We start from the raw sequence: 25,729 nt of genomic DNA, 5'->3' as shown, positions 1-25,729 counted from the left end.
ATTCCTCGGTGTTGGCAGGGCACCCGGGAATTTTTGGCACCAGAGATCTGGTGGCCAGGTCCTTTTGGTGGCCTTCCTTGTCAAGGGATGTGCGGTCATTTGTACAGTCCTGTGGTACTTGTGCTCGAGCTAAGCCTTGCTGCTCTCGTGCCAGCGGGTTGCTCTTGCCCTTGCCTGTCCCGAAGAGACCTTGGACACACATCTCTATGGATTTCATTTCTGATCTTCCGGTGTCTCAGGGCATGTCTGTCATCTGGGTGATATGTGATCGTTTCTCCAAGATGGTCCATTTGGTTCCTTTGCCTAAGCTGCCCTCTTCTTCTGATCTGGTTCCTGTGTTCTTCCAAAACGTGGTTCGTTTGCACGGCATTCCTGAGAATATTGTGTCGGACAGAGGATCCCAGTTTGTTTCCAGGTTCTGGCGATCCTTTTGTGGTAGGATGGGCATTGAGTTGTCGTTTTCATCTGCTTTCCATCCCCAGACTAACGGACAAACGGAGCGAACTAATCAGACTCTGGAGGCTTATTTGAGGTGTTTTGTCTCTTCTGATCAGGATGATTGGGTGACCTTCTTGCCGTTGGCTGAATTTGCCCTTAATAATCGGGCTAGTTCCGCCACCTTGGTTTCGCCATTTTTCTGCAACTCTGGTTTCCATCCTCGTTTTTCCTCGGGACATGTGGAGCCTTCTGATTGTCCTGGGGTGGATTCCGTGGTGGATAGGTTGCAGCGGATCTGGGGGCATGTGGTGGACAACTTGAAGTTGTCTCAGGAGAAGGCTCGGCGTTTTGCCAACCGCCGCCGCGGTGTGGGTCCCCGACTTCGCGTTGGGGATTTGGTATGGCTGTCTTCTCGATTTGTTCCTATGAAGGTCTCCTCTCCCAAATTTAAGCCTCGCTTCATTGGTCCTTACAAGATATTGGAAATCATTAATCCTGTATCCTTTCGCCTGGATCTTCCGGTGTCGTTTGCCATCCACAACGTATTTCATAGGTCCTTGTTGCGGCGGTACGTTGTGCCTGTGGTTCCTTCTGCTGAGCCTCCTGCTCCGGTGTTGGTTGAGGGCAAGTTGGAGTACGTGGTGGAGAAGATCTTAGATTCTCGTCTCTCCAGGCGGAGGCTTCAGTACCTGGTCAAGTGGAAGGGCTATGGTCAGGAGGATAATTCCTGGGTGGTCGCCTCTGATGTGCATGCGGCCGATTTAGTTCATGCCTTTCACGCCGCTCATCCTGATCGCCCTGGTGGTCTTGGTGAGGGTTCGGTGACCCCTCACTAAGGGGGGGGGTACTGTTGTGAATTTACCTTTTGGCTCCCTCTAGTGGCTACTAGTGATTTTACTCTGGGTATGTCATTCATCCCTTGTATGCTCACCTGGGTCGTTAGGTCAGGGGTGTTGCTATATAAGCTCCCTGGACCTTCAGTTCAATGCCTGGCGCGAGACATCTAGCGACCAACGTAGGCATGTTCCCCGGCTACTGCTAGTGTTGGCGTTAGGAGTAGATATATGGTCAACCCAGTTACCACTGCCCTATGAGCTGGATTTTTGTACGTCGCAGACTTACTTGTTTCTCTGAGACCCTCGCCATTGGGGTCATAACAGTTAGCGTTCTGTAAAAAATGTAGTAATTTAACCAGTAAAAGTGAGCATACTTATGCCACAGAGGCTACCAATGGAGCTTCCAATACAGATGTAAACCAAGCTTTTTTGCAGAACCCAGCTAATGTGTATGGGGGCCTACTGATTGGCACCCAAAAGATGATGTCGGGAGAGGGATCCAGCTGAATCTATATGGCCGATCCTTTAGTTCTGCATGGACATAAGCAGCTGTTAGATGAGTATAGAAGTGACTCTGACTCAGAACACAGGAACTCTCACCTAAGCATTCAAATGTATGGGAAAGTCATTTAATTGGGCTTTTAAATTGTGATATATCTATCATGTCTTTGAACTTTCTGGACTGCATTGTTTGCATGTTAATAGCTAAGGAATAGTGATGAGCGAACGTGCTCTGATAACATCTTATGCTCAGGTGTTTTCCGAGTATATTGGGCGTGCTCATATATTATGTTTGAGTCCCTGCGGCTGTATAATTTGAGGCTGTTAGACAGTCTCAACACATGTGAGAGTTCTCTAACAAACAGGCAACCCCCGCGTATGATGAGGCTGTCCAACACCTGCAAATCATGCAGCCATGGGGACTCGAACATAATGTTCGACAGCCTCAACACATGTGGGGGTTGCCTGTTTGTTACAGAATCCCCACATGTGCTGAGACTGTCTAATCATGCAGCCGTGGGGACTCAAACATAATATATGAGCACACCCAAAATACTTGGATAACACCGGAGCATGTTCGGATAAGACGTATATGTTCGCTCATCACTACTAAGAAAAGTTGCATGCAGACCGTACGGGTGATAGAAATATAATGGGAACTAGGACCCATTTTAATACTGTCTCATAACAGAAACCCCCTACTATTAACTATTTTTTACTTATAGGAGCAAATATAAAGGAATGGCCTAGGTGGTTAGTTCCTTTAAGGTAATGAAGTAGGTTAAGCAGCAGTCCTATGTAAAATCAACAAAATAATTGCATAGTCAGTTGTGTGAAATGACTAAGCACTGCTACACTTGGATACTAGAAGCTAGAAAAATTCTGGGTCAAGAGTTCATAGTTCTCTTAGTAATAAGCCTTGCTCATCAAACCATAGCAATGAAGTAGAAGAACCTACTACCCTCCTTCTGAAGAATATACACGTCACAGTTCAATATACACTTAGGAAATGAATGACTATAACATAAAAGGGTACAAACAATGTATTTCTTCTTTTTGTCTTTTCTTCCTTTTCTCATCTATTGGACCTGTCTCATGGGAAAATAAATATAAAGATTTGCCAACCTCGATATGGCCTCAAGACAGATCATGACCTAAAGGTCGAAAGCTTATACTCTACACTGGAGTTTGTTACACAAGGGAAATTATATGAGAGATTCCAGTCATTTTTAATATATTCAACAAGCGTGGGTCTCGGATGTGCACAGTGTGTTCTAATCAAACTCACAGTAGTAGTGATAAAGCAATACAGGTATACACACTGGTTTGCCCTTCATAGGAGTTATATGATCCCATTACTTTTGGTGTATTGTGTTATATGCTTGGAAGTTTACATTGCCAAACTATAATTATCCAGCTGTTGGTTTGTGGGATAACAACCATTGCAGAATGTAAAATAATCAAGTTAAAATGTACGTGAAAAAAGTTAAAAAAAAAACAAACACCAAAGAATTACACAGGTAAAGAATATTATACCTATTACAAAATCAGAAAATATAGTATAGAAATATATATTTCCTAAAACATATGGCAAAATATATTCCTTAACATTAAAATTGCAATACTGAGTAGGAAATATCATGGAATTATGGAAATCACAAGACCAATAGACGTGAAATGCTATGCAAGTGATGAAAAAATGAAAGCAACGTTTTCAAAACATGTTGCTATATTCAGGACAGAGTATGAGCACTGCATGCAGAAATGCACGCACTTACACATCTTGGCATGCTATCAATGAGGCTATTAATGTTTGCTTGAGAAATGTTCTTCCATGCTGAATGCAGTTAGGCACAGAAATTATCAAGATCCTCTGCTGGCTGCTACCTATGCAATTGCTGACCAATGATGTTTAGGTCATGTTTGCTACTCACAGTAGAATGAGCAGCATGCGGCTTAGCGAAGTAGTGTTGGTAAATGGCTCCTTGCTTTGTAGAAATGGTTATTCCATCACAAAACCAATGTAACTCCAAACTGTGCTCAATGCCATGTATTAGCATTCACAAGGGAATGTCACACCGATGCTACTCTCAGGATTTAGGTGTGAGGTGGCATGATGTATGGTAGTCTGACCCTTGTTGCCTTCTTTCCAGTCACATTAACAACTCAAGGTTACATCGATTTGGCCATGGTTCCAGTGATACAGTCATTTCTTCATTTACTAATACAACTATGCCAGGTCATATGTTGCTCATGATACTGTGATCAGCTTATGTCACCTACACGTGCTACCATGGCTTGCAGTGTCTCAGGACTTGTCTTCCTTCAAGCACATCAGGGATGTTATTGATCAGTAATAGCAAAGGGAGCTGTCAGCAGTAGATGTTGATGATTTCCATGCCAAAGTGTATTGAGTAGAAGCAGTATATCCCTCAGACAATAGTAGATAGCCCACAAAGGCATATAAGTATGTGTATTTCTGCATGTCATGCTCATGCTCCATACTGAATAAAACAAAATGTTTTGACATTTTGTTTCCATTTTTTCATAATTTCCGTATAAATAACATTAACTTGTCTATTAATCCCATGATTTCCATAATTCTATAACTTTTCCTTCTTGATGTTGCAATTTCATTGTTGACCATTGTATTTACAAGATTGTATTTTCATACCAACATTAGGGTATGTCCAATCGTCAAGTTAAAATCCAACTTGGATTTCTGCTACCGAAATCTGAGGTTTAATCCTTGAATATCTGACCCAAATTTAACCCAGAAGTTTTTTGAGTATTCAGCAAATCTGCATAATGATTAGCTGCATTCTCAAACCTGTGTAAATGTATATGTAATACAGGGAATTGTGTCAATGCACATACCGATCACTGTCTTTCCGGATTCCTGTGATGCTCAGATCCTATATTAACTGATATAACTCATTGGGGTTTATGTGTGAGCCAAAAGTGACTTTGCCATATAAGCTTATGAAGAGTCAGAATAAAGCTCCATAGACTTACATATTGCTAAAGCCACTTCCTTCTCACACACAAACCCATTGGATCCAGCACTTAAGAATTGCAGTTACATCCATGAGAAGAGGACCTGAGTGGTGCTAGAAACTGAGAAACACGGCGATCGGTAAGCATATCAACACACTTACACAACATTACCTACACATTTACATGGGTTTAGAGCATTACACATTTCATAGGAGTGCTTCTTTAAGTCAAATATGTGTGACCATATCCTGAGACAAAAGAAAAAAATGATAAAAAAATACCCTTTTTTCCAAAAAAGAGATATTTAAAAGCATATAGAAAAACAGACTACATGTAAATAATAGCAACGTCTTTTAGCATTATATATGGACTGGGTTGAACTGCTGATGCACATTTTTTCCATTTTTCTAATTTGTTTAAATTAATTGGAAATATGTTTTTGATGACGCCTGGACATTCTCATATATGGAGTATACTAGATGAATGTCCAAATGATGAACAGAACATATTCTGACAGTAATATTCATCCATTCTAAACTCAGTCAAGTTTATGCCTTGTTTCATTTCTTGACTTTTTGTTGAATAATACATAAATATCTTGAGCCCTAATGTGTAAATCAAGAAACAAAATGTAAAATATCCATAGTAAAAATGTAGGATCCCTTACAGAGACATAGGATATGTAACCCAACGGTTTGATATACATTGCTACATACACATAATACAAGAAATATGCAAATACTTATTTTTTTATAGAAGATACGTTATTAATTATATAATACAATATTTGTAGCCAGGTTACAGAGTTCTACATTTGTGACTGAAATCAATTCCAGGAAGCACTGTTCAGAATGGCAATAAGCAAACCCAAATAATCTCCCTTTTTTTCTTGAAATCTCAGTAGCCTCATTTGCTCTCTGAAAGACACAATCAATTGAAGGACACATTTTTCTTCTCTTTGTTCTTTTCCATCAATTTTAATGGGTATAGAGCATCATTCAAACAAAATGTAATGGGACAAGAAGATGGATGAGTACATTTGAAAGTACCAGTCACGGGACAGAAAACATCCTGATGAGGTGAATATCAGCACTGGAGGGCTCAGCGGCACAGCTCAAATAATATTTACAAAACAACACTCTGTGCTACATGGTATGTGCAAATGCCATTGGCTCGTACTCATATATTTTATTTTCTATGCCAGTCACCGTGCATGGAGGAACCAATGTAATTACAGATTCAGAAGATGCAAGTGCAGGCAATGACTCAAGTCAACGTCTGTGAAAGCTTTAAAAATGGGGTAAAAGGCAACATCCGCTTCTCTGCGTGGGTTATGGAAAAGAAATACATTTATATGGGACGAGACTATAAACATTTTATTATTTAATATTTATAAAGACAAAGGATACAAGAAAGTCTGGTTAGATTTAGAGTTCCTTTGTGAAGGTGGCTTAAAGTGTCGTGATCTAAAATATATTACTCAGGAATATCTTTATATTATCATCCATCTGATATTTTGGTGCAGTAGATGAGTACAGCACTAAATTCTACACAAAAAGGGTTACTTCTACATATTGCAGCATGGTGGCTCAGTGGGTAGCACTGCAGCCTTGCAGCGTTGGGTTCTTGGCATCATTTCCCACCAAGACAACATCTGCAAGGAGTTTGTATGTTCTCCACGTGTTTGCGTGTTTCCTCTGGGTTCTCCGGTTTTCTAAAAAGACATACTGATAAGGACTTTAGATTGTGAGCCCCAATGGGGACAGCAATGATGATGATGTCTGTAAAGTGCTTTGGAATTAATGGTGCTATATACATTAGATAAACAAAATAACCAAAGTTTACAAAAATCCAAAAATCTATTTTCTCCAAAATATGTTCTTCTTGCAATTCTCCAGGTGAATTCAGCAAAATGGTGGCTAGCTTGTTGTTATTTTGCTGAACCTTAAAGTGCAGGCAAAAGATGACAAAAAAGCAGAAAGAGACTAATATTTACCTTACCACTCACTTCTTCAGCTACTGGGACATCCTGAGGTTATGATGTGCAATGTGACCACACAGTTAACACTCTAGGCCTGGACTTTTAGCTGCAACTAGGCCTTTGATGGCCCTCTTTGGCTTAGTAATGGCCGGAATCCTTGCCTACCATGAAGATGCAGCAGGCGGCGGGGGTAAGAAAATATGCAAAAAAGTATGGGGAACAATGAACATTGGATATAAGCAATGAGGTGAGTATTAATTGTTTTTTTTTTGTCTCCAACTTATGTTTATAATGCCCTGGGATCGGTTTAGACACCAGAACAAAATATGGACCTTCAATTCTAAGAGAATAAATTTGCTGCAGATCAAATTCTTCTGTAACATTTGTGTGATTTGTTGAATTCAAATCTCATAAGATCTGCTCCTTTCTACTGAATACTAATGGCACATGCCATGCTTAAGGAATTAGAATGGCTATACTATGTCAATGGCAAATTATTAAGTTATCACACTCTAAAAAATGAATAAAATCCTTATTATTATTACTAGAGAAGAGGCGCCCAGTATGCTGGCAGGTAGTAGGACATTCCCAGTTCTTTGGTGCAGCTGCCATGGAGTACCAATATGGCTGCTGGACCAGGGTCATGCAAATAATTTTGCTCAAACCTAATAACAAGTTTTCTTTAAATGCTACCTAACTCCATTTACGTACTGTAGTTGCTACATAAGAAAATAATTTGGAAAAGGTAACCCCTTCAACATTTAGTTTATAACTCATGATAAATGAAATAAACAAGTAAAGTTAATATCCAAATGCCTTTCCAAAATCTTCTAACCACTGCTAATTATGATCTGATAACATAATAGGTGGCGCTATAGAGGTTAAGTCCTCTTTTTCTCAGAAGAGGCAATTTGAATAATAATAGTTATAATTTTATTTCTGTAGCGCCAACATATTCTGCAGCACTTTACATTTTAGAGGGGACTTGTACAGACATAAGACATTGCAGCATAACAATAATACATAAATCACCAGATACCAAGAGGAGCAAGCTTACAATCTATGAGGAAATAGGGGGGACGCGAAAGGTGGATGGTAACAATTACTTTCATTATAAGGTCCAGCCATAATGTAATAAATCGGGTGTTCATGTAATGCTGCATGAAACGGTAACCAACCAAAATGTGTAAGAGTACAGACACATTAAATGCATAAAGTGTGTTAAAATCTGATACAAGGGTCCTGGTTATGAAGAAAATTTTGAATGGGCAACACAGGGATAGTTAGATAAATGTGTTGAGGCAGTAGGCCAGTCTGAAGAAATGTGTTTTTAGGGCACGCTTAACACTGTGGGTATTGGGGATTAATCAAATTATCCTGGAAAGTGCATTCCAACGATTTGGCACAGCACGTGAAAAGTCCTGGAGACGGGAGTGGGAGGTTCTGATTATTGAGGATGTTAATGTTAGGTCATTAGCAGAACAGAGAGCACAGGTAGGGTGGTAGACTGAGACCAGGGAGGAGAAGTAGGGTGGTGTTGAACCATGGAGCGCTGTGTGGATGAGAGTGGTAAGTTTATATTAAACTCTGGAGTGGATGTGTATCCAGTGCAAAGGCTGGCACAAGGTAGAGGCATCGGTGTAATGGTTGGTGAGGAATATGATCCTAGCTGCAGCATTCAAGACAGATTGAAAAGGGAAAAGTTTGGTAAGTTTGGCAATTAGTAAAGAGTTAAGGTACCGTCACATTAAGCGACGCTGCAGCGATATCGACAACGATGCCGATCGCTGCAGCGTCGCTGTGTGGTCGCTGGAGAGCTGTCACACAGACAGCTCTCCAGCGACCAACGATGCTGAAGTCCCCGGGTAACCAGGATAAACATCGGGTTACTAAGCGCAGGGCCGCGCTTAGTAACCCGATGTTTACCCCGGTTACCAGTGTAAATGTAAAAAGAAAAAAAACACTACATACTTACATTGCCGTGTCTGTCGCGTCCCTCGCCTTCAGCTTCCCTGCACTGTGTAAGCGCCGGCCCTAAAGCACAGCAGTGACATCACCGCTGTGCTTTGCTTTACGGCCGGCACTGACACAGTCAGTGCAGGAAGCTCTGAGCAGCAGTGCGGACGCCGGGGGACGTGACAGACATCAGAGGGTGAGTATGTACTGTTTTTTTTTTACTTTTACAATGGTAACCAGGGTAAATATCGGGTTACTAAGCGCGGCCCTGCGCTTAGTAACCCGATATTTACCCTGGTTACCATTGTAAAACATTGCTGGCATCGTTGCTTTTGCTGTCAAACACGACGATACACGCCGATCTGACGACCAAATAAAGTTCTGGACTTTCAGCAACGACCAGCGATATCACAGCGGGATCCAGATCGCTGCTGCGTGTCAAACACAACGATATCGCTATCCATGACGCTGCAACGTCACGGATCGCTATCGTTATCGTTGTTAAGTCGCTCAGTGTGAAGGTACCTTTACAATAGTCCAGATGAGAATGAATAAGATCAACAGTAAGAGTTTTTACAGAGTTGAATGTAAATACATCTATACAATAAGAAATCAATGAATAAACACAAAAGAAAATCCAACAAAGCAAAAAATAGAAAATGCCAAATGTTCTTTATTAGACAGTATAAACATGTACAACCAGTGATATGAAACATAAAGGATATATATTAATAAAAATGACCAGAGAAACACCACAGATAAAAACCAAGGGTGGGTAACCTGGATACAATAAAAATAAATATACAGTATATCATGCCCACTAGTGTCAATGTAATCAATAAAAATGCATATCCCCAACACCATAAACAAGAAATCCATACATATTACCTATAAGGGTCAGAGGAATCCAGGCATCCACCACACCCGACAAGCGACAATGTGAAACACGCGTCGGCTGTGGTGGATGCCTCATTTATCTCCTCAGGGGAGGTTTTCTCTGTTGGTCTATTGTCATTTGTCATATTGACACTTCTATATGTCATTGACTTGGGCTTTATCTCTCAAGTCAAACTAAGCCGAGATATCACTCTTATCTTTACCTCTTTAGACAGGGTAGTGTAGTCCTAGGTCTGTATCCACCACACTAGCCTGCCCCCTGCTAACCTGCAGCCCTCAGTACACTTTTGCACTTTGCACCTTCCTTTTTTGTTTGGGACAATTTTATTTATATTTAATAGAAGTTTCTTTTTATAAGGGTTTTTTTCTAGTAGGCCAGCATGCACAAGACACAAATGTACTATTACAAAAATGCAGGAAAAAATGCAGCAAAATACCCCCCAAAAAATGAGCAAAACCTGCTTTTTCCAGCAAGTTTCTTACTCCCAAGAGAGAAGGTTTTACCTGTGGAAGAAAACCACAAAAACTGCAACGTGTGAACGTAGTCTAATAGTGTATTTTTGAAGTGTATTTTGAAACAGGAATAAGGGTCTCATTCTATATTGCAATAATTTAGTAATATTAGATGGCTACAAGTAATACTTTGGTAATGTATGCACTGTAGATATGGTGGTGCGGCTGTTTGACCAGTTATACCCACTTGAGTATTAGGGGCCTAAATCCTGGCTTTTGATTGCATATAGTGGCATTTACATTTATTATTAAAAGTGAATGTGTAATGGACCACCATAATTTATATCTACTCTTAATGTTCTACTAAAATGAAGAGCACTTTTAAAGCATATTCCATCAAGGTTTTCCATTCAGCAGCACTACCTTCTATTGTTTCTATCATTACACTGTAACCTTGAAGCCTTATGGTTGGCCAGGAAGTGAAATATTCACCTACTGCCAGTTATATATCCTGTACAGAGCTTTATATTGTTTTATCAATTCTTGTTTAAAACCATCTTTTATTTTAATTGTAACACTGGGTTTTATGTTTTTATTTTCCATGGGGTATCCATTATTCAGCACATATCTTAATGGTTCAATAAAGCATTTAGCTTACATGTAGCAAGAACAGTATAACATCTGTAGAGGACTGAGTGAGGCAACATTTTCAAAACTATTTGTTCACAAAACCTTATAACTAGCTTAAAGTTTCTGGGTTTTTTTGTGCAAGTCATGCTTTGTATCGCTTCTTTTAAGTCAGCGCACGCATATAAAGCAATATGTGACCCTTGGCAATATTGTTGAGGTTTACTACCTGCCTTTAATATTGATCTTTCACTTAAACAAAATACTGCGTCTCTTAAAATGCCATTAAGTTCGCAGGATTTCCTGCCATGTTTTGTAGCTGCTCATAAATATATGTTCGGTGGTTAGCTAAAATATAGCTATGTAGAAAATACAGTCTTCAGGATTCTTCACAAGACACTTATTAACTAAGCAAAAACATGTCTTTTCAGATAACCATGTACTGTATATGCTTTCTTTTATAGCCTATATTTAAAGCCTTCAAACCTAAGAACTATTATTGTCCAAAATGGAGACTAAAATGTCTAAATTGTCTAAAATGGAGACTGGAGACTAAAATGAATAAGAGACAAAAAAAAAAAAAAAAAGTTGTTCTCCAGGGGATTTTTACCAATGTTTTTCAATTTGTGTGGATCGTTATCGGTTCTGTAATGATTTTTCTTTTATCATTGAGGTGAGTGGGGCATTTAAATAACTGATGCACACTACTACCCATGTGTCACTCCCGCTTCCGTAAAGACTCTAGTTTGTCATGCAGGTTTTCTAGAGGATTGAAAATAAGGCTAAGCATCTTGGAAACTAGTTTTAAAAACTTGGTGACCATCCCTGGGAAAAAAAGGACTGTCATCAAACAGATATTCAGGGATATTTGCCAGAACCTGTGCAAATCAAAATGCAGCATTTTTCTATTTGTTTAAAGGGAATTTGTAAGAAGAACCAACCATCTTAATCCATGAATATAGGCATTTAGGTTACAGGAAGTGAAATAAAATGATACCTTGACATTTGTGATCCGATGTCTTATACCCAAGAAATTCATGTTTTTCTATAATGTAAATGAGCTGTTAAGAACTATGAGCCAGACACTGATCTGCATGAGAATCTGCCTCCAGAGCTTATTTTATATATAAGGGGGCGTTACAGTGTGAAAATGTAACTATCACAGAACAGTAGAACTGAAGCTTGTCTCCTCCCAAACATATTCGCTGCAGCTCTCACAGCTCTGCTGTTTTACACTATCGCAACCCTGTCTGCTTAAGGGATGGAAGCTGAAGCGCAGAGAGGAATCTGCAGATGTGTGTAATTCTGTATTGTGTCAGTTATAATTAGGGGAGGAGAGGGAAGCCAATACAGATCACAATCGTAATGCCCCTTTCATATATAATAATCTCTGGGGGAAGATTCCCATGTAGATCAGTGTCTGGCCCAAAATCCTGAACAGTTCGGATCGCAGATATCAGGGTATCATTGTATGCAACGTTCTGGTACCTGCATGCTAATATAAATGGCTTTAGATGGTTGATCCTACTAACAGATTAAATTAAATTAATTAAAGGGGTTGTCCAAATATGAAGGGCTTGAATAAAGGACATGACTTTAATTTTTTTCATCTGCAGATATAAGGAAAAGATGTACTATTTAGATAAGTTTCACAGTACTTCCTTCTTTTTTGGATTACTTAATTTTTATTGTTAAAAGTTAATGTCAAACTATGACGACTCTGCTTGTGTGGGCATATAAATGTTCAGCTTTCCTGATATTTCAGGCTAAACATTGATATTTTTAAACCACATCTAGCAACTATGATTTTAAACAGTCAGAGCACTAGTCTGATCAAGATATGAAGAGTGTCATATATGGCTTATTGCTTCACCTACACATATCTGTCAGAAGTCTGCCTGTAGCTCAAACCTTCTCTATTGAAAGTCTATTTCATAACTTTGCTCTAGGATAAGAACAAAAGCCAAATTTGCTCAGTTCTTTATAATTGAATTTGAGTCATAGCGAACAGTTCAGCTTACAATAAACTGCTTCTTAAATAGCCAAATTATTATCTCTCTAAAAGGGTTAATAGTAAAAGTTCTGGAATCACCTTAGAACAGTTCTCATTCAAGTTGCTTAAGATAGGGGACCCATTCAGTAAGATTTGTACATGAATTGTTGCAAATTTGTGATAAAGAAATGTATGAACTCTCATAAAAACTTTTCTAATTAGTGTGTCAGTAATTGTGCAATGCCAAGCGTATACCCTGTCTAAATATACCATTTTTTAGAAAAAAAGGTTTTCTAGCATTATAATATTTATCTCCTAGCTACTTCCATGTCTCCCATATGTAGGTATAAGGAGGGACAACACCCAAACTTGTCCATTCTTATATGCATTCCTTCCTTACAAGCTGGTGCTGAGTAACATGGAATTCATGTCCACTATACTAGTGATAAGTTGGGGTTCTAGTGTGCGGTTATTCAGTAACCTATCACTTATCTTGCAAATCGGTCCTACAAAAAGAAAAGGGCACACATGTAAGGAGGAAGACCGAACTGCGGGTACCTGTGCCAGACTAGGTACGTTACTGCTGAGACTTCATCCCATGTTGTCTGGGGGAAGACAAAAAGGCCCGGACAGGTTCCCTGACCCGGAAGCTGGGGGTGCGGTTATAAGTAAAAGCGTGCAGCCTCAGACAGTTTCCCGCTGGTGGTGACAGAGGCAAGGTGCGTGGCAGCAGGCTTCGGGGGGTGCGCAGATGGGCCACAACGACATATGGCCGATCCGATTCCGGGACACTGCCAGAGCCAACCGCAGTAATATGGAAAGATCCGGGAGCCCTGTTCAGCTAAGCATCGCACCCCAGCCTAAGTCAGGGCAGAGTTCAGGCCTGTTTGCTGCTGCCCTCGTCGTCGGACTGTGGTCTGCAGGACCTCGTTGGAGAAACATCGCGCCAGCTGTTGTTGGCATTTCAGTCTTGGCGGGAACAGGCAGTGCCCAGCATAGAGAGAGAAGTGCAGCATGCCCGGTAGCTGGCAGAGAGTGAGATACCGCATGCTTTATGACCGTGAGTACAGCGCATATGCCGCAAAGAGAGAATCGGGTACTGGATCGATGTTTTCAGCCCACCTTATCAGCATATACCTTCCCTCCCACGGGATACACTGATCATGCTGTGGCCTTGTTTGCTCTGGCCGCATATGTTCATGGAGAAGGAGCTCAGCGAAACATACCGGAGACCGACCGCTGCCACCAGAAGATGGACCACCATTACCAGCTGAGGCTTCTTGTACCAGCACCATGCCAGCCATTGTTGGCGCTATTGACTCCCTCGCAGCATTCACAAGAACTGCCATTATCTGATTAATTGTGCCTTAACTCTGCATATTCTTTACAATTAGACTGCTGTTCTCTCCATTTAACCCTGCACCTCCCTGCGAGGAGTTAACCCCTGTTAAATTAAAACTGTTATGTTTGTTAACCCTTCTGCCTTCTGTCTGTCACTGCATCCCGTAACCTGCTTACACACTTACCTTAAGTATTAAATTTATCTGCAGGTGCACAAACAAGCTGCTGTGGCCCAAGTATAAAGATACACAGACGTTGCATCAGCACACTATGATTAGTGCATACCTGAATGCCTCTATTGCTGTACATGTAAAAACTTGAGGTACTTAATTAATATAGCTATTCAGCCATGACAAGGTGACCACATTTGGGTGGTCCCTTTAGAAAAGTCTCACTTCTCTCTGCACCCAGACAGGCATCAAATGAAATGGGGAAAATATAGGAAATTTCTTGTGGTAGGATGGCTTTTACACTTTTTGTCAAAAAATGTTAACTAGGTACCTCACTTCTTTAACCCCTTCCCGACATGTGACGGTATAGTACGTCACATGTCGGGACCCCCGCTTTGATGTGCGCTCCGGCGGTGAGCGCACATCAAAGTCGCGACATGTCAGCTGTTTTTTACAGCTGACATGTGCGCGCAATAGCGGCGGGTGAAATCGCGATCACCCGCCGCTATTAACTAGTTAAATGCCGCTGTCAAACGCAGACAGCGGCATTTAACTACCGCATCCGGCCGTGCGGCCGGATATGAGCGCATCGCCGACCCCTGTCACATGATCGGGGGTCGGCGATGCTCCTCCATTGTAACCATAGAGGTCCTTGAGACCTCTATGGTTACTGATTGCCGGTGGCTGTGAGCGCCCCCCTGTGGTCGGCGCTCACAGCACACCTGCATTTTAGCTACATAACAGCGATCTGATGATCGCTGTTATGTAGCAGAGGCGATCGTGGATCCCATGGAGGCTATAGAAGCATGGCAAAAGTAAAAAAAAAAAGTTTTTAAAAATGTGAAAAAAATAAAAAAAACATAAAAGTTTAAATCACCCCCCTTTCGCCCCAATCAAAATAAATCAATAAAAAAAAACAAAAACCTACACATATTTGGTATCGCCGCGTTCAGAATCGCCCGATCTATCAAATAAAAAAAAGCATTAACCTGATCGCTAAATGGCGTAATGAGAAAAAAATTCGAAACGCCAGATTTACGTTTTTTTGGTCGCCATGACATTGCATTAAAATGCAATAACGGGCGATCAAAAGAACGTATCTACACCAAAATGCTATCATTAAAAACGCCAGCTCGGCACGCAAAAAATAAGCCCTCACCAAACCCCAGATCACGAAAAATGGAGACGCTACGAGTATCGGAAAATGGCGCAATTTTGTTTTGTTTTGTTTTTTGCAAAGTTTGGAATTTTTTTTCACCACTTAGGTGAAAAATAACCTAGTCATGTTAGGTGTCTATGAACTCGTAGTGACCTGGAGAATCATAATGGCAGGTCAGTTTTAGCATTTAGTGAACCTAGCAAAATAGGCAAGCAAAAAACAAGTGTGGGATTGCACTTTTTTTGCAATTTCACTGCACTTGGAATTTTTTTCCCGTTTTCTAGTACACGACATGCTAAAACCAATGATGTCGTTCAAAAGTACAACTCGTCCCGCAAAAAATAAGCCCTCACATGGCCAAATTGACGGAAAAATAAAAAAGTTATGGCTCTGGGAAGGAGGGGAGCGAAAAACAAAAACGGAAAAACGGAAAAAGCTCCGGGGGTGAAGGGGTTAAATGTACAGCAATAGAGGTCCTTATAGTGTGCATTTAGAGGTGTGACTGCCTCCCAGGCTGTGGCACCTTATCCACCCATCTTTCCCAAGCAAGGTTTCATGAGCTAAGCCTGGTTCCTATGTCTTCCTCATTTCATTTGATGCCCATCTGGAGAGGTTCCACAACAAGGTGACCTCATATGGATGGTCACTATCAGTAAACTCTCACTTCTCCATGTCTGAACACATGCAGAGATGACTCATTAGAGTAAGGCTACTTTCACACTAGCGGTTTTTTGCATACGTCGCAATGCGTCGTTTTGGCGAAAAAACGCATCCTGCAAAGTCGTCTGCAGGATGCGTTTTTTCCCCATAGACTAACATTAGCGACGCACTGCGACGTATTGACACACGTCGCAACCGTCGTGCGACGGTTGCGTCGTGTTGTGGCAGACAGCTGCAGCAAAAAACTTTACATGTAACGGTTTTTTTTGTGCCGAAGGTCCGTCATTTCCGACCGCGCATGCGCGGCCGGAACACCGCCCCCACCTCCCCGCACCTCAGAATGGGGCAGCGGATGCATGGAAAAACAGCATCCACTGCCCCCGTTGTGCGGCGCTTGCACATTATGCGTCGGTACGTTGGGCCGACGAAGCGCGACGGCCCTGTACCGACTCTAGTGTGAAAGTAGCCTTAGGGTCCAACCACACTGAGGTATATTTTGGTGTAGATAGATTTTTTCTTCTTTTTCATCAAAAAATGTTAACTTATTACCTCATTTTTTTACATTTACAGCAATAGTGACATTCATGTGCGCATTATTTGCAGTGAGCTGATGCATAGTGTTTGTGAATAGGTCCCTCACATCTTGCTAGCACAGTACATTTAGCATAACATCTTCAGATGCAAAATGTTAAAATATATATAACCAAAACCAGCTGCAAAATATTTTATTTCAGATGCATATAGCATTGGAAATTGGAAAAAGCGTTGATACGCATTAAGAAAAGGTATAAAACAGATGGATAGTTCATTGTTGGATATTTGAAAGCATAAGTTGTATATTTGTTTGTGACATCTAACTTGGTATAATCCCTCATCCAGGGAACCCAATGGCCCATAATAACACAGTTCATTGATAATCACCTAATTATCTTCAAGTCATCTGAATGTTTTTGTCATTTATCTGATATTAATCCTTTACAATGACAGAACATCTATTTAAATAGAAACCTATAAGTGACTTAATTGCTGACAGTGAAATTCAATTGTTCTTGTAAAGCACTGCAGGTAAATTTTAGTCAATATTTCCAGAAAAGATCATGCTGGAAGTAGATTTGAGTGAATCTTTTTACATTCAAATTTACCAGGTCCGCCGACTTTTCACACAAAAATTCAATTTTCTGCAAATTTATTCTCAATACTATAAAGTCTGTTATTGCCTAGAAAAGACATGTGTAAAACTCTGATTGATCTCTTTAAATCAAACAGAAAATTAGGTCAGATGGGTTTAAATCTGCCCTACTTGTTTGCAGAGCATCAAGAATAATAAAAATAGTATAATTATGGTATATGCAGCATATCATGGATAAATCAATTAACGGTCACACTGACTCTGCAGGTCCAGCACCTCCATATCATTTGAATCTCTATATTATTATTTACAGACTGAGATTACTACTTCCATTTTCAATGTTTTCAGTACTGCAAAATTACAAAACAATTAGATTTTGCCCTTTATATTCCCTATCTGTAACGTTGAGTTGTAATCTCCTATCGGTAATGATGGACTTTGCTTTTCCTACCCTCGGTTATTATCATGGCTGTGATAGTCCCCCTGGAATGTCTGTGCAAGACCAAGCGGTGTGATAGCTGTGAATCATTTTGTGGAAATCCACTTTGCCAAACCTGAAGTCATGAGCCTGCTCTCTGACTGATATGATTTTCAGCATTGAGTATATTATTTGACACATAAGGATTATGACCAAGAGATTGGCTTTAGATTTCCTAGTAATTGGGGAAAAGGTAGAATAGGGGGAGGCTCCTTCTTCAGGTGGCCATTTTACAGCTAGACACAAGTTTGGGAGCGACATGAGTTATTGAAACACATAGAATATTCCATTTTATATAGTTTTTATAATTTTATGTAATAAAAAGTATTGTTGTGTGAATGTGCTGGGGAAGGCCAAAGGTTGCCGATGACTTAAAGCCGGTGAATGCGCACTATGCATTGCTTTGTTCTGCTCTCGGCAGGACAGATAAATGTGCGCCTGCGCAGAAGCGTCATGGGGGACTCTGTGTGGAGGACATAAGATGTGTCATCCGCATAGGATAGGGAAGGAGGACAGTGATTGTAAGTAGAGAAGAAGAGGACCATCTGTGAATATAATAAAAGATGTTTTTTGTGCCTTACATAGGGGATTGTGGACATTTGCAGCATATTAGAATGCTGAAAAAGAGGTCTTAAAAGGTGCTGGTCATACTTTATATGGGGAAAATCTGCTAACAGATTCCCTTCAATGATCTAGTGCAATGTTCTTCATTCTTATGTTTAGGGATCGTTCAGACTGGCGTGTGATATGAACATGTGCTATCCTAATAAAAATCAGACAATGTACTGACCAAATATATTTATTAGGGCGGTTCAGATATCAGTTTCTTCCAATAGACCAAGAGTCAATGTGAAAAAATGTGCAGCATTCAATATACTCTTCTGCATCTCGAATGAGTCTCACCTATAGCATAAGGGTACACGAAAAGAATCCATATGGCTCATCTGCACAGCATCCACTTTTTACAAGCACATTACCATTATTAACCTAGAAAACTGTATCTGATCATGTACATTTTAAAATTTGGATATGTCAATACAGATGTCACACGGACATAAAATATTGACACAGGGCTGCAAACAGATGACAATACGTGCGTATGTGTAAAACAGATGACCCACTGAAGACACGCTTTACCAGATGAGCATTGCAAGGCTTTAAAGTCTCCTCACCTTGGCATATCAGGCTTGACATGTCATTCTCCGCAAGTAGAAACATTACACCTTGGATCCCGGTCAGACGCCTCTCACCCAGCCAAACCAGATCTCACACTTTACACCAGGGGCAGTGCCCCGAAACACAGTGTCTGCAAATTGAGATTCTGGTTTGGCTTTTATTATAAGTGACGTGGCAAGCCTCATTAGAGGGTCGACATTGACTGTTAGGATCGCTACTTCCTATAGGTGGCACAAGAGCTCTAGTCCTCTTCCTCTCTGAAGAGACAATTTTCAAAAGCAGAACAGACACATCAGTTTTCTCTTAAATGTATTATTCAGGACTTTTCTCAGAAGAAGATTAAAAAATGTTTTTTAATCAAAACTAACACCCACCTGGTGATTACACTCTGCAATTACATTGTTAAATGTCCAAGGTGAAGTCTCCTAATCAAAACCTTACCTGCCAAGATATTTTCTCCTCATCAGTAATCATTTGCTAATTAATGTATCTAATTAAGGGCACCACGCTTCCATGACCCCCTTCAGTTCTCCCTTGGATTACAGACAATACTACTCTTTTATATACTACTCAGACAGAGGAAATGCAGTGTATATGGTTTGGATGATAAACCTGGTTTGGCATTCAGATTTAGATTTTGGCAACTGCAGTCTATCTGAGCCCTGACTGGATGACATTTCTTTCATTCACAGTCCATTGCAGTCTGTGCCAGCCACTTTCTCTTGCCAACAGCAGCAACTCTTTCACTGCCAATGCAAATTGAGCAATACTTAATACATTATTTGAGTATTTGTATACTTTGGGAAGGATAGATAGATAAATAGATAGATAGATAAACATGGGTAGATAGATAGATAGGTAATAGATAGATATGAGATAGATAGATAGATAGATAGATAGATAGATAGATAGATAATAGATAGATATGAGATAGATAGATAGATAGATAGATAGATAATAGATAGATATGAGATAGATAGATAGATAGATAGATAGATAGATAGATAGATAGATAGATTGATTGATAGATAGGTAATAGATAGATATGAGATAGATAGATAGATAGATAGATAGATGATAGATAGATGATATAGATATAAGATAGATAGATATATAGATAGATAGAAAATAGATAGATAAATAGATAGATAGGTTGATGATAGGGATAGATAGATAGATAGATAGATAGATAGATAGATAGATAGATAGATAGATAGATAGATAGATCGATAGATGCAATAGATAAATAGACAGATATATGATAGAAAGATAGATAGATGATAGATAGATTGATAGATAGATAGATAGATAGATAGAAGGAATGAGATAGATAGATAGATAGATAGATAGATAGATAGATAATAGATACATAGACAGAAATATGATAGCTAGATAGATAGATAGCTAGATAGATAGATAGATAGATAGATAGATAGATGATAGATAGATAGATAGAGAGATAGGAGATAGATAGATCGATAGATAATAGATAAATAGATATATGATAGACAGACAGATAGATAGATAGATAGATAGATAGATAGATAGATAGATAGATAGATAGATGATAGATAGATAGATGATAGATAGATAGATAGATAGATGGAATGAGATAGATAGATAATAGATACATAGACAGAAATATGATAGATAGATAGATAGATAGATGATAGATAGATAGATAGATAGATAGATAGATAGAGAGATAGGAGATAGATAGATAGATAGATAGATAGATAGATAGATAGATAGGAGATAGATAGATAATAGAAAACTAGATAGATAGATATATGATAGACAGATGATAGAGAATTTGCAAAGATCAGTTTCCTCCTAAATAACAAGCACTTGCTGTGTGATCCATAGATGTGAGCTACGTCTTGTGTTTGGAAGAGTCATGCTACGTGTCTCCTGCGATTTCTCTCCGTGCACCATGCAGACAGCTCTCACTCTAGGTTTTCTTTCTGCCAGTGTTGGCACGGGGCTGTATTGTTACATGGCGCATTACGTCAGAACCGGCCTTTTGTGGGCTCATTCTGTGTATTTAGCACACTGTAGTGAATGAATCTATCTCTGAGCATTATTCAGCTTAGAACACATCTTTTCACTGCCATGGCTTCTGCAATCTTCCCGTATTATTCGGGGCTGTTTGTGCAGATCCAGCTGCGCTTCTACATAAAGCGAATGACTGATGTGAAAGGCCGTCCTAAAGGAACAAAACATGGGTCACCAGCGTTGGAAAAACCTGGAGCCTCACGTGGGTTCGCACGAAAACAAAGTAGAATGATACATATTTGACCCCATCTATGATGGCTGTAAGGCAAAAATGCACCTGTACGTCAAGACAAGGCCACTGTATTCTGCAATGAGCCTACACATCACTACTGTAATTTTATATACACAATGATGAATGAATTCCTGGCATATAATAATTACGTGTAACATGTTGGCTTTTATTTGCGCATCTTTCAGAATCTCTTCAATAAAGACAAACAATTAACTGAGAAAATTGGCTCACAACCAGTAGTTACCTCCTAGATACCTTACCAACAGCTGGCCACAAAGGAAGATAAAAAGTCATAAATGAACACCTGCCAGGCCCAGCCATGGGATTTAGCCTGGTCTATAAAATAGAATCTGCCGCACTTAGTGTACTTTAGTCCCTGTCACTCATCCTCCCAAAATGCATTTCTAACTTTCCTTCTTCATTTTCGGCTTGTAAGAACACACGATGAAGGCTGGGTAAAATATCAATTATATGATGTGAAGTGAACTATGAGAAATGCGAGCTCTCGCTGTTAGCAGATTTGTTAGAAGATGATCCGCTGCCCTTTAAGAGAAGGAAGACCGAGATGGATCAAACAAGGTTGCCAACTCTGAATTACAGGAGCGTAAAATTAAAGGGATTTGATCCAGTCAAGTGGTAATGTTTGAACAGACTAATTCATTTCCAGCCATCAGATTTGGTTACTAACTGTTTTTTTGACAGAATATATATATATATATATATATATATATATATATATATATATATATATATATATATATATATATATATATATACTGTATATATACATCTATATATTTCCAAAAAAATAAATACCAATCCGTGAATAATATCAGCAGCTTGTTGGATAAGTTTTACTTTTTTGGAGGGTTAGAGGTGTTTGATGCTACTATTAACCCCTGACTGACTGCTGTGAAACATAATCCACTGCAAGGGAGGTATCAGGCTAAGGAAGCTCTTGTATGTCTGCGCAGGTTCAGGAGAGGAGTAGGTGTCACAGACACATTACTGCCCCCATTCTTTGATCCCTTATCAGTGACAAAAAGCCAACAATACGCTCTGCAGGACCGGATGCTGAGTGCATATTACAGTAGAAAATAGCTTACATTTTTCAAGGGATTAAAGGGTATCAGAAAAGCAGCAGAAGCGAGGTGAAAGCACAATCTCCATCTACATTAATCCATACAGTAGCCACAGCTGAAGAGGAATATGTCAAATATACTATTCAGCCGTTGTATTTATAGAAAAATGTATTTCCAAGCCGAATATGTGATATCTATCTTATTAATCCGCATGGTCTTATTGTTGCATAGATTGATTGGTGATGTACACGTGCACAAGCGCCGATATATTCATATCTGGACTAAATGACAAAAGCATCATAAAACTCAAGAAAAGTGCCTTGAACAGTTGACAGGACCCATGCTGTGTTTTTAAGGTCAATGTTAAGACTGGAACCAGAAGGATTGTCCCCAGCAGTAATTAACAATGTTAATCTGTCTTTCCTTTCAACAATGATAAAGAGAGCATTTTCTCTATTTAATTAATGCCCAAGTTCATTTTGGAAATGGGATAATGAGCCTCTGATCACATTAGCATGAAAACGTACATTAAGGCTTCAACAGAGGAGGCAGATCCATGTACACAGTCCACTTTCTAATTAGCCGGCTGTGAAATGAATCGCATCAGGGAGAAATTGAAGGAAGCCAGTGAGCTCAGTGCAGTGTACTGTGCCAGGAAGACCACCAACACCTCTCTGCGCGGTGTCATCGCCAATACTGCTTAACCTGCTGCAGCTCAGCAGCTGTCAGCAACAATTTGTCATAGCCACAACAATCTAATACAAGAGCAACCCAAGCTTACAGAGACACAATCGCTGCTTCCAATGTTGATTTTTTTTCTCGAGAATGTACAATTTAGTTAGTAACAAAATCGGACAGAGAGCTGGACCCTTATTACCCACAGGTTCACTTTCCCAGTCATCTTCATTTAACATCCTTATATACTGAAATGTAGCACTATGTATTAGACATCCAAACATAGGATTAGGTATTTGTAAAAAATTACAACCAGAAATGACACTTGCCAAGTTTGAGATTCGCAGTGAATTCAACTCATTCCAATACTGAGAATTTAAAGAAAATATCATTTTGATCATTTATAGAAAATGTTTAAATGGATTCTCCAACATTCAATATTTCAATAACGGTTGAAGGAGAGATATTTTTAAAGATTTGTTCATCTCTACTTGCAACCCACATGAGGATAATGACAAATTGCGGAAACGGAAAAGTCGCACAAGTATGACATTACATTGTCATGCGATCCCACACCTTTTGGGTCATGTATGGTGAAGGCACTCACCTGGGAAACTTCATATAGCAGTTTGTAGTGCTCCTCTCTCTTCTGGAAAGTGCACAGATTGCAGCCCATTGTAATTTGCAAGAATTCTGAGTGGTTTCAAATTCCCCTTTCTGTGAATAAAAAAAGCATTGACAGGGAATCACCCTCCCGGCTTGACTACTGTTGTTCATCAGTCACTCCAGCACATAGACACAGACACACCACTGTTAGCTGCGAGCATAGACCAAGGTAGTGAGTGTACCATGCTGCTCCTGCCTCCTCTAAGTATCTTACATTCACACTGCTCCGACTCATGGCAACACTCCCCCAGTCTCTGCATCACTGCACATGACTACACAGATTTCAGCTCATGAATATTAATACGGGCTCATGGATTATTTATGACAGACCATGTTAATAGGGAGGAGTGTCATAGCCGAGGCTGATGACAGATGAATATTCACTAATTAACAAGCAAATGTAGTGTGGTTAAACAGAATACCCTTGTGTCAATATATGCTATGCTATAGGGATACGGGGTTGATATGGAAGATTATAATATACTTGACCATCCATTTAATCAATTACATTGCTTGCATCTACTATCCATTATGCTAATTTTCTACATACCAGTGAAGGGTTGTAAATTTAAGAGGCTGAAGAAGCTATTTGTAAAATTATGGCATATATTTTTCATGTTGTCGCAGAATTCCAAAATTAATTATTCTAATGAAAGCATGAATATCAGTATATTGTTCTAAGAGACAGCATAAATAACATTAAATGCATATACAGGATATTGGAATAGAGAAAGTGACATACGTACATATTATTCATAGTTTGGATGGGCTGTTCAATTAGACTGGCAGAGACGCGGACATTAAAGAGCTGTCTGTTATGCATAGATCACTCGTGTGGATCTACTATTATACTTGCGTCTGAAAGGTATCCTACCATGAGTCACAACTAAAGAGATCAGCTGTCTAATATTTGGCAACTGTCAAAAGGGACCGAGGCTGAAATTAACAAGAAAAAATATTAGATTTTTGCAGGCAATTCATAAAGTCATTTTTATTATGTATATTAAAACCTCTTTGAAACAACTTCCTACTGAAAAAATGGTCTTCTCAAAGTAGATGACCACTATCCATTATACTGTATAGGTATACCCTGAAAAGCCATAACAAGAAATGTGGTCCAGAAAAGAGGGTAAAACAGAGGATTTGATATGAGAGCTCACTATATTCGTGGCCCATATAGGATTTCCTGAGTTAGTGTATATTTGTGCCACTGCTTCAGGAGACCATCCCCTTCCCCAAAATAGAGAAAAAGAGTAGCACTTCCAAGGAATAAAATAACAAAATCTTCTTTATTGTATTACAAACATGTTTAAAAAACCTTTACAATGGCTGAGGTTGACATGATAGCCATGAAAGACTGGATCAACAATAACGTCCTTACTCACAGCCAATAATCAGACTTTGAGTAAGTTTGTTATTGAAACGCGTCAGTGTTTCATGGCTATCATGTGAACCTTATACTCTGCAAAGGTTTTTTATCCATTATCGTAATGCACTAATGAAGATACCATTAATTTATTCCTTTGAAGTGTTGCTATTTTTTATATATTAGAAAAGAGAGCGGTCTTCTCAAAGAGGTCATCATTTGGAGAAGCTCCACTGAAGAAATATTACAGACTAAATGAGCATGGATACAAAGTATACATAAGATTACATAAGTACACCTATGTTTAATGATTTATTGTGATGAAATAGACCTAAGTTGTGTGAAATAAACTAAAAAAAAAATGGCAGATTTTGTCTGAGTCCTTAACTGGCAACTGCAATTGGCAAAAAAATAAAAAATTTTGAATATCAACTTGCTCATTTATTTGCTCCCCTTTGAGAAGACTGCTGCCAAAGGTGTCTGGCAGCAGCTTATCCCTTGCTGCCCTTTGAAATACATGCATGCTTGAAAAATTATTAGCATTATTTATTGTTGTAGCACCATTTATTTCATGGCTCTTTACATGTGAAAAGGGGTATGCATGATAAAAATCAAGTAAAGTAATGATGAACAATACAAGTCACTGACTGGTTCAGGAGGAGAGAGGACCCTTCCCACGATTGGTCACAGCCTACAACGGATATGTGAGGATACAGTAGGTGATGGTAGAGCTGGTCGTGCAGTTGTATAGTGGAATGATGGTTACTGAAGGTTGTAGGCTTGTCGCTTTTGAAGGTTTCCATGGTACGGGAGAGTCTGGTATGTTGGGGTAGAGAGTTCCAGAGTAGGAGGGAAAAATCT

The 25,729-nt window shown here is 39.5% G+C and overlaps 1 protein-coding gene across 2 annotated transcripts in view; it reads right to left on the bottom strand.

Moving 5' to 3' along the window:
• The window catches only part of PDZRN4 (PDZ domain containing ring finger 4), a 341,312-nt gene extending 317,552 nt beyond the window's left edge, over positions 1-23,760 (bottom strand). Inside the window, exon 1 of one of the 2 annotated variants that reach the window (XM_077265111.1) lies at positions 23,444-23,760. In XM_077265111.1, the coding sequence (XP_077121226.1) occupies positions 23,444-23,512 (69 nt within the window). In that variant the 5' untranslated portion in view covers positions 23,513-23,760. The remainder of the gene's footprint in view (positions 1-23,443) is intronic. The other variant, XM_077265112.1, reaches the window with a different exon arrangement.
• Between the last annotated feature and the right edge of the window lie 1,969 nt (positions 23,761-25,729).

This window comes from Ranitomeya variabilis, chromosome 5, assembly GCF_051348905.1.
Source record: "Ranitomeya variabilis isolate aRanVar5 chromosome 5, aRanVar5.hap1, whole genome shotgun sequence".
Lineage (NCBI taxonomy): Eukaryota > Metazoa > Chordata > Amphibia > Anura > Dendrobatidae > Ranitomeya > Ranitomeya variabilis.
Note: the sequence above shows the minus strand (reverse complement) of the source record. Positions and strands in the feature narration are given on the sequence as shown.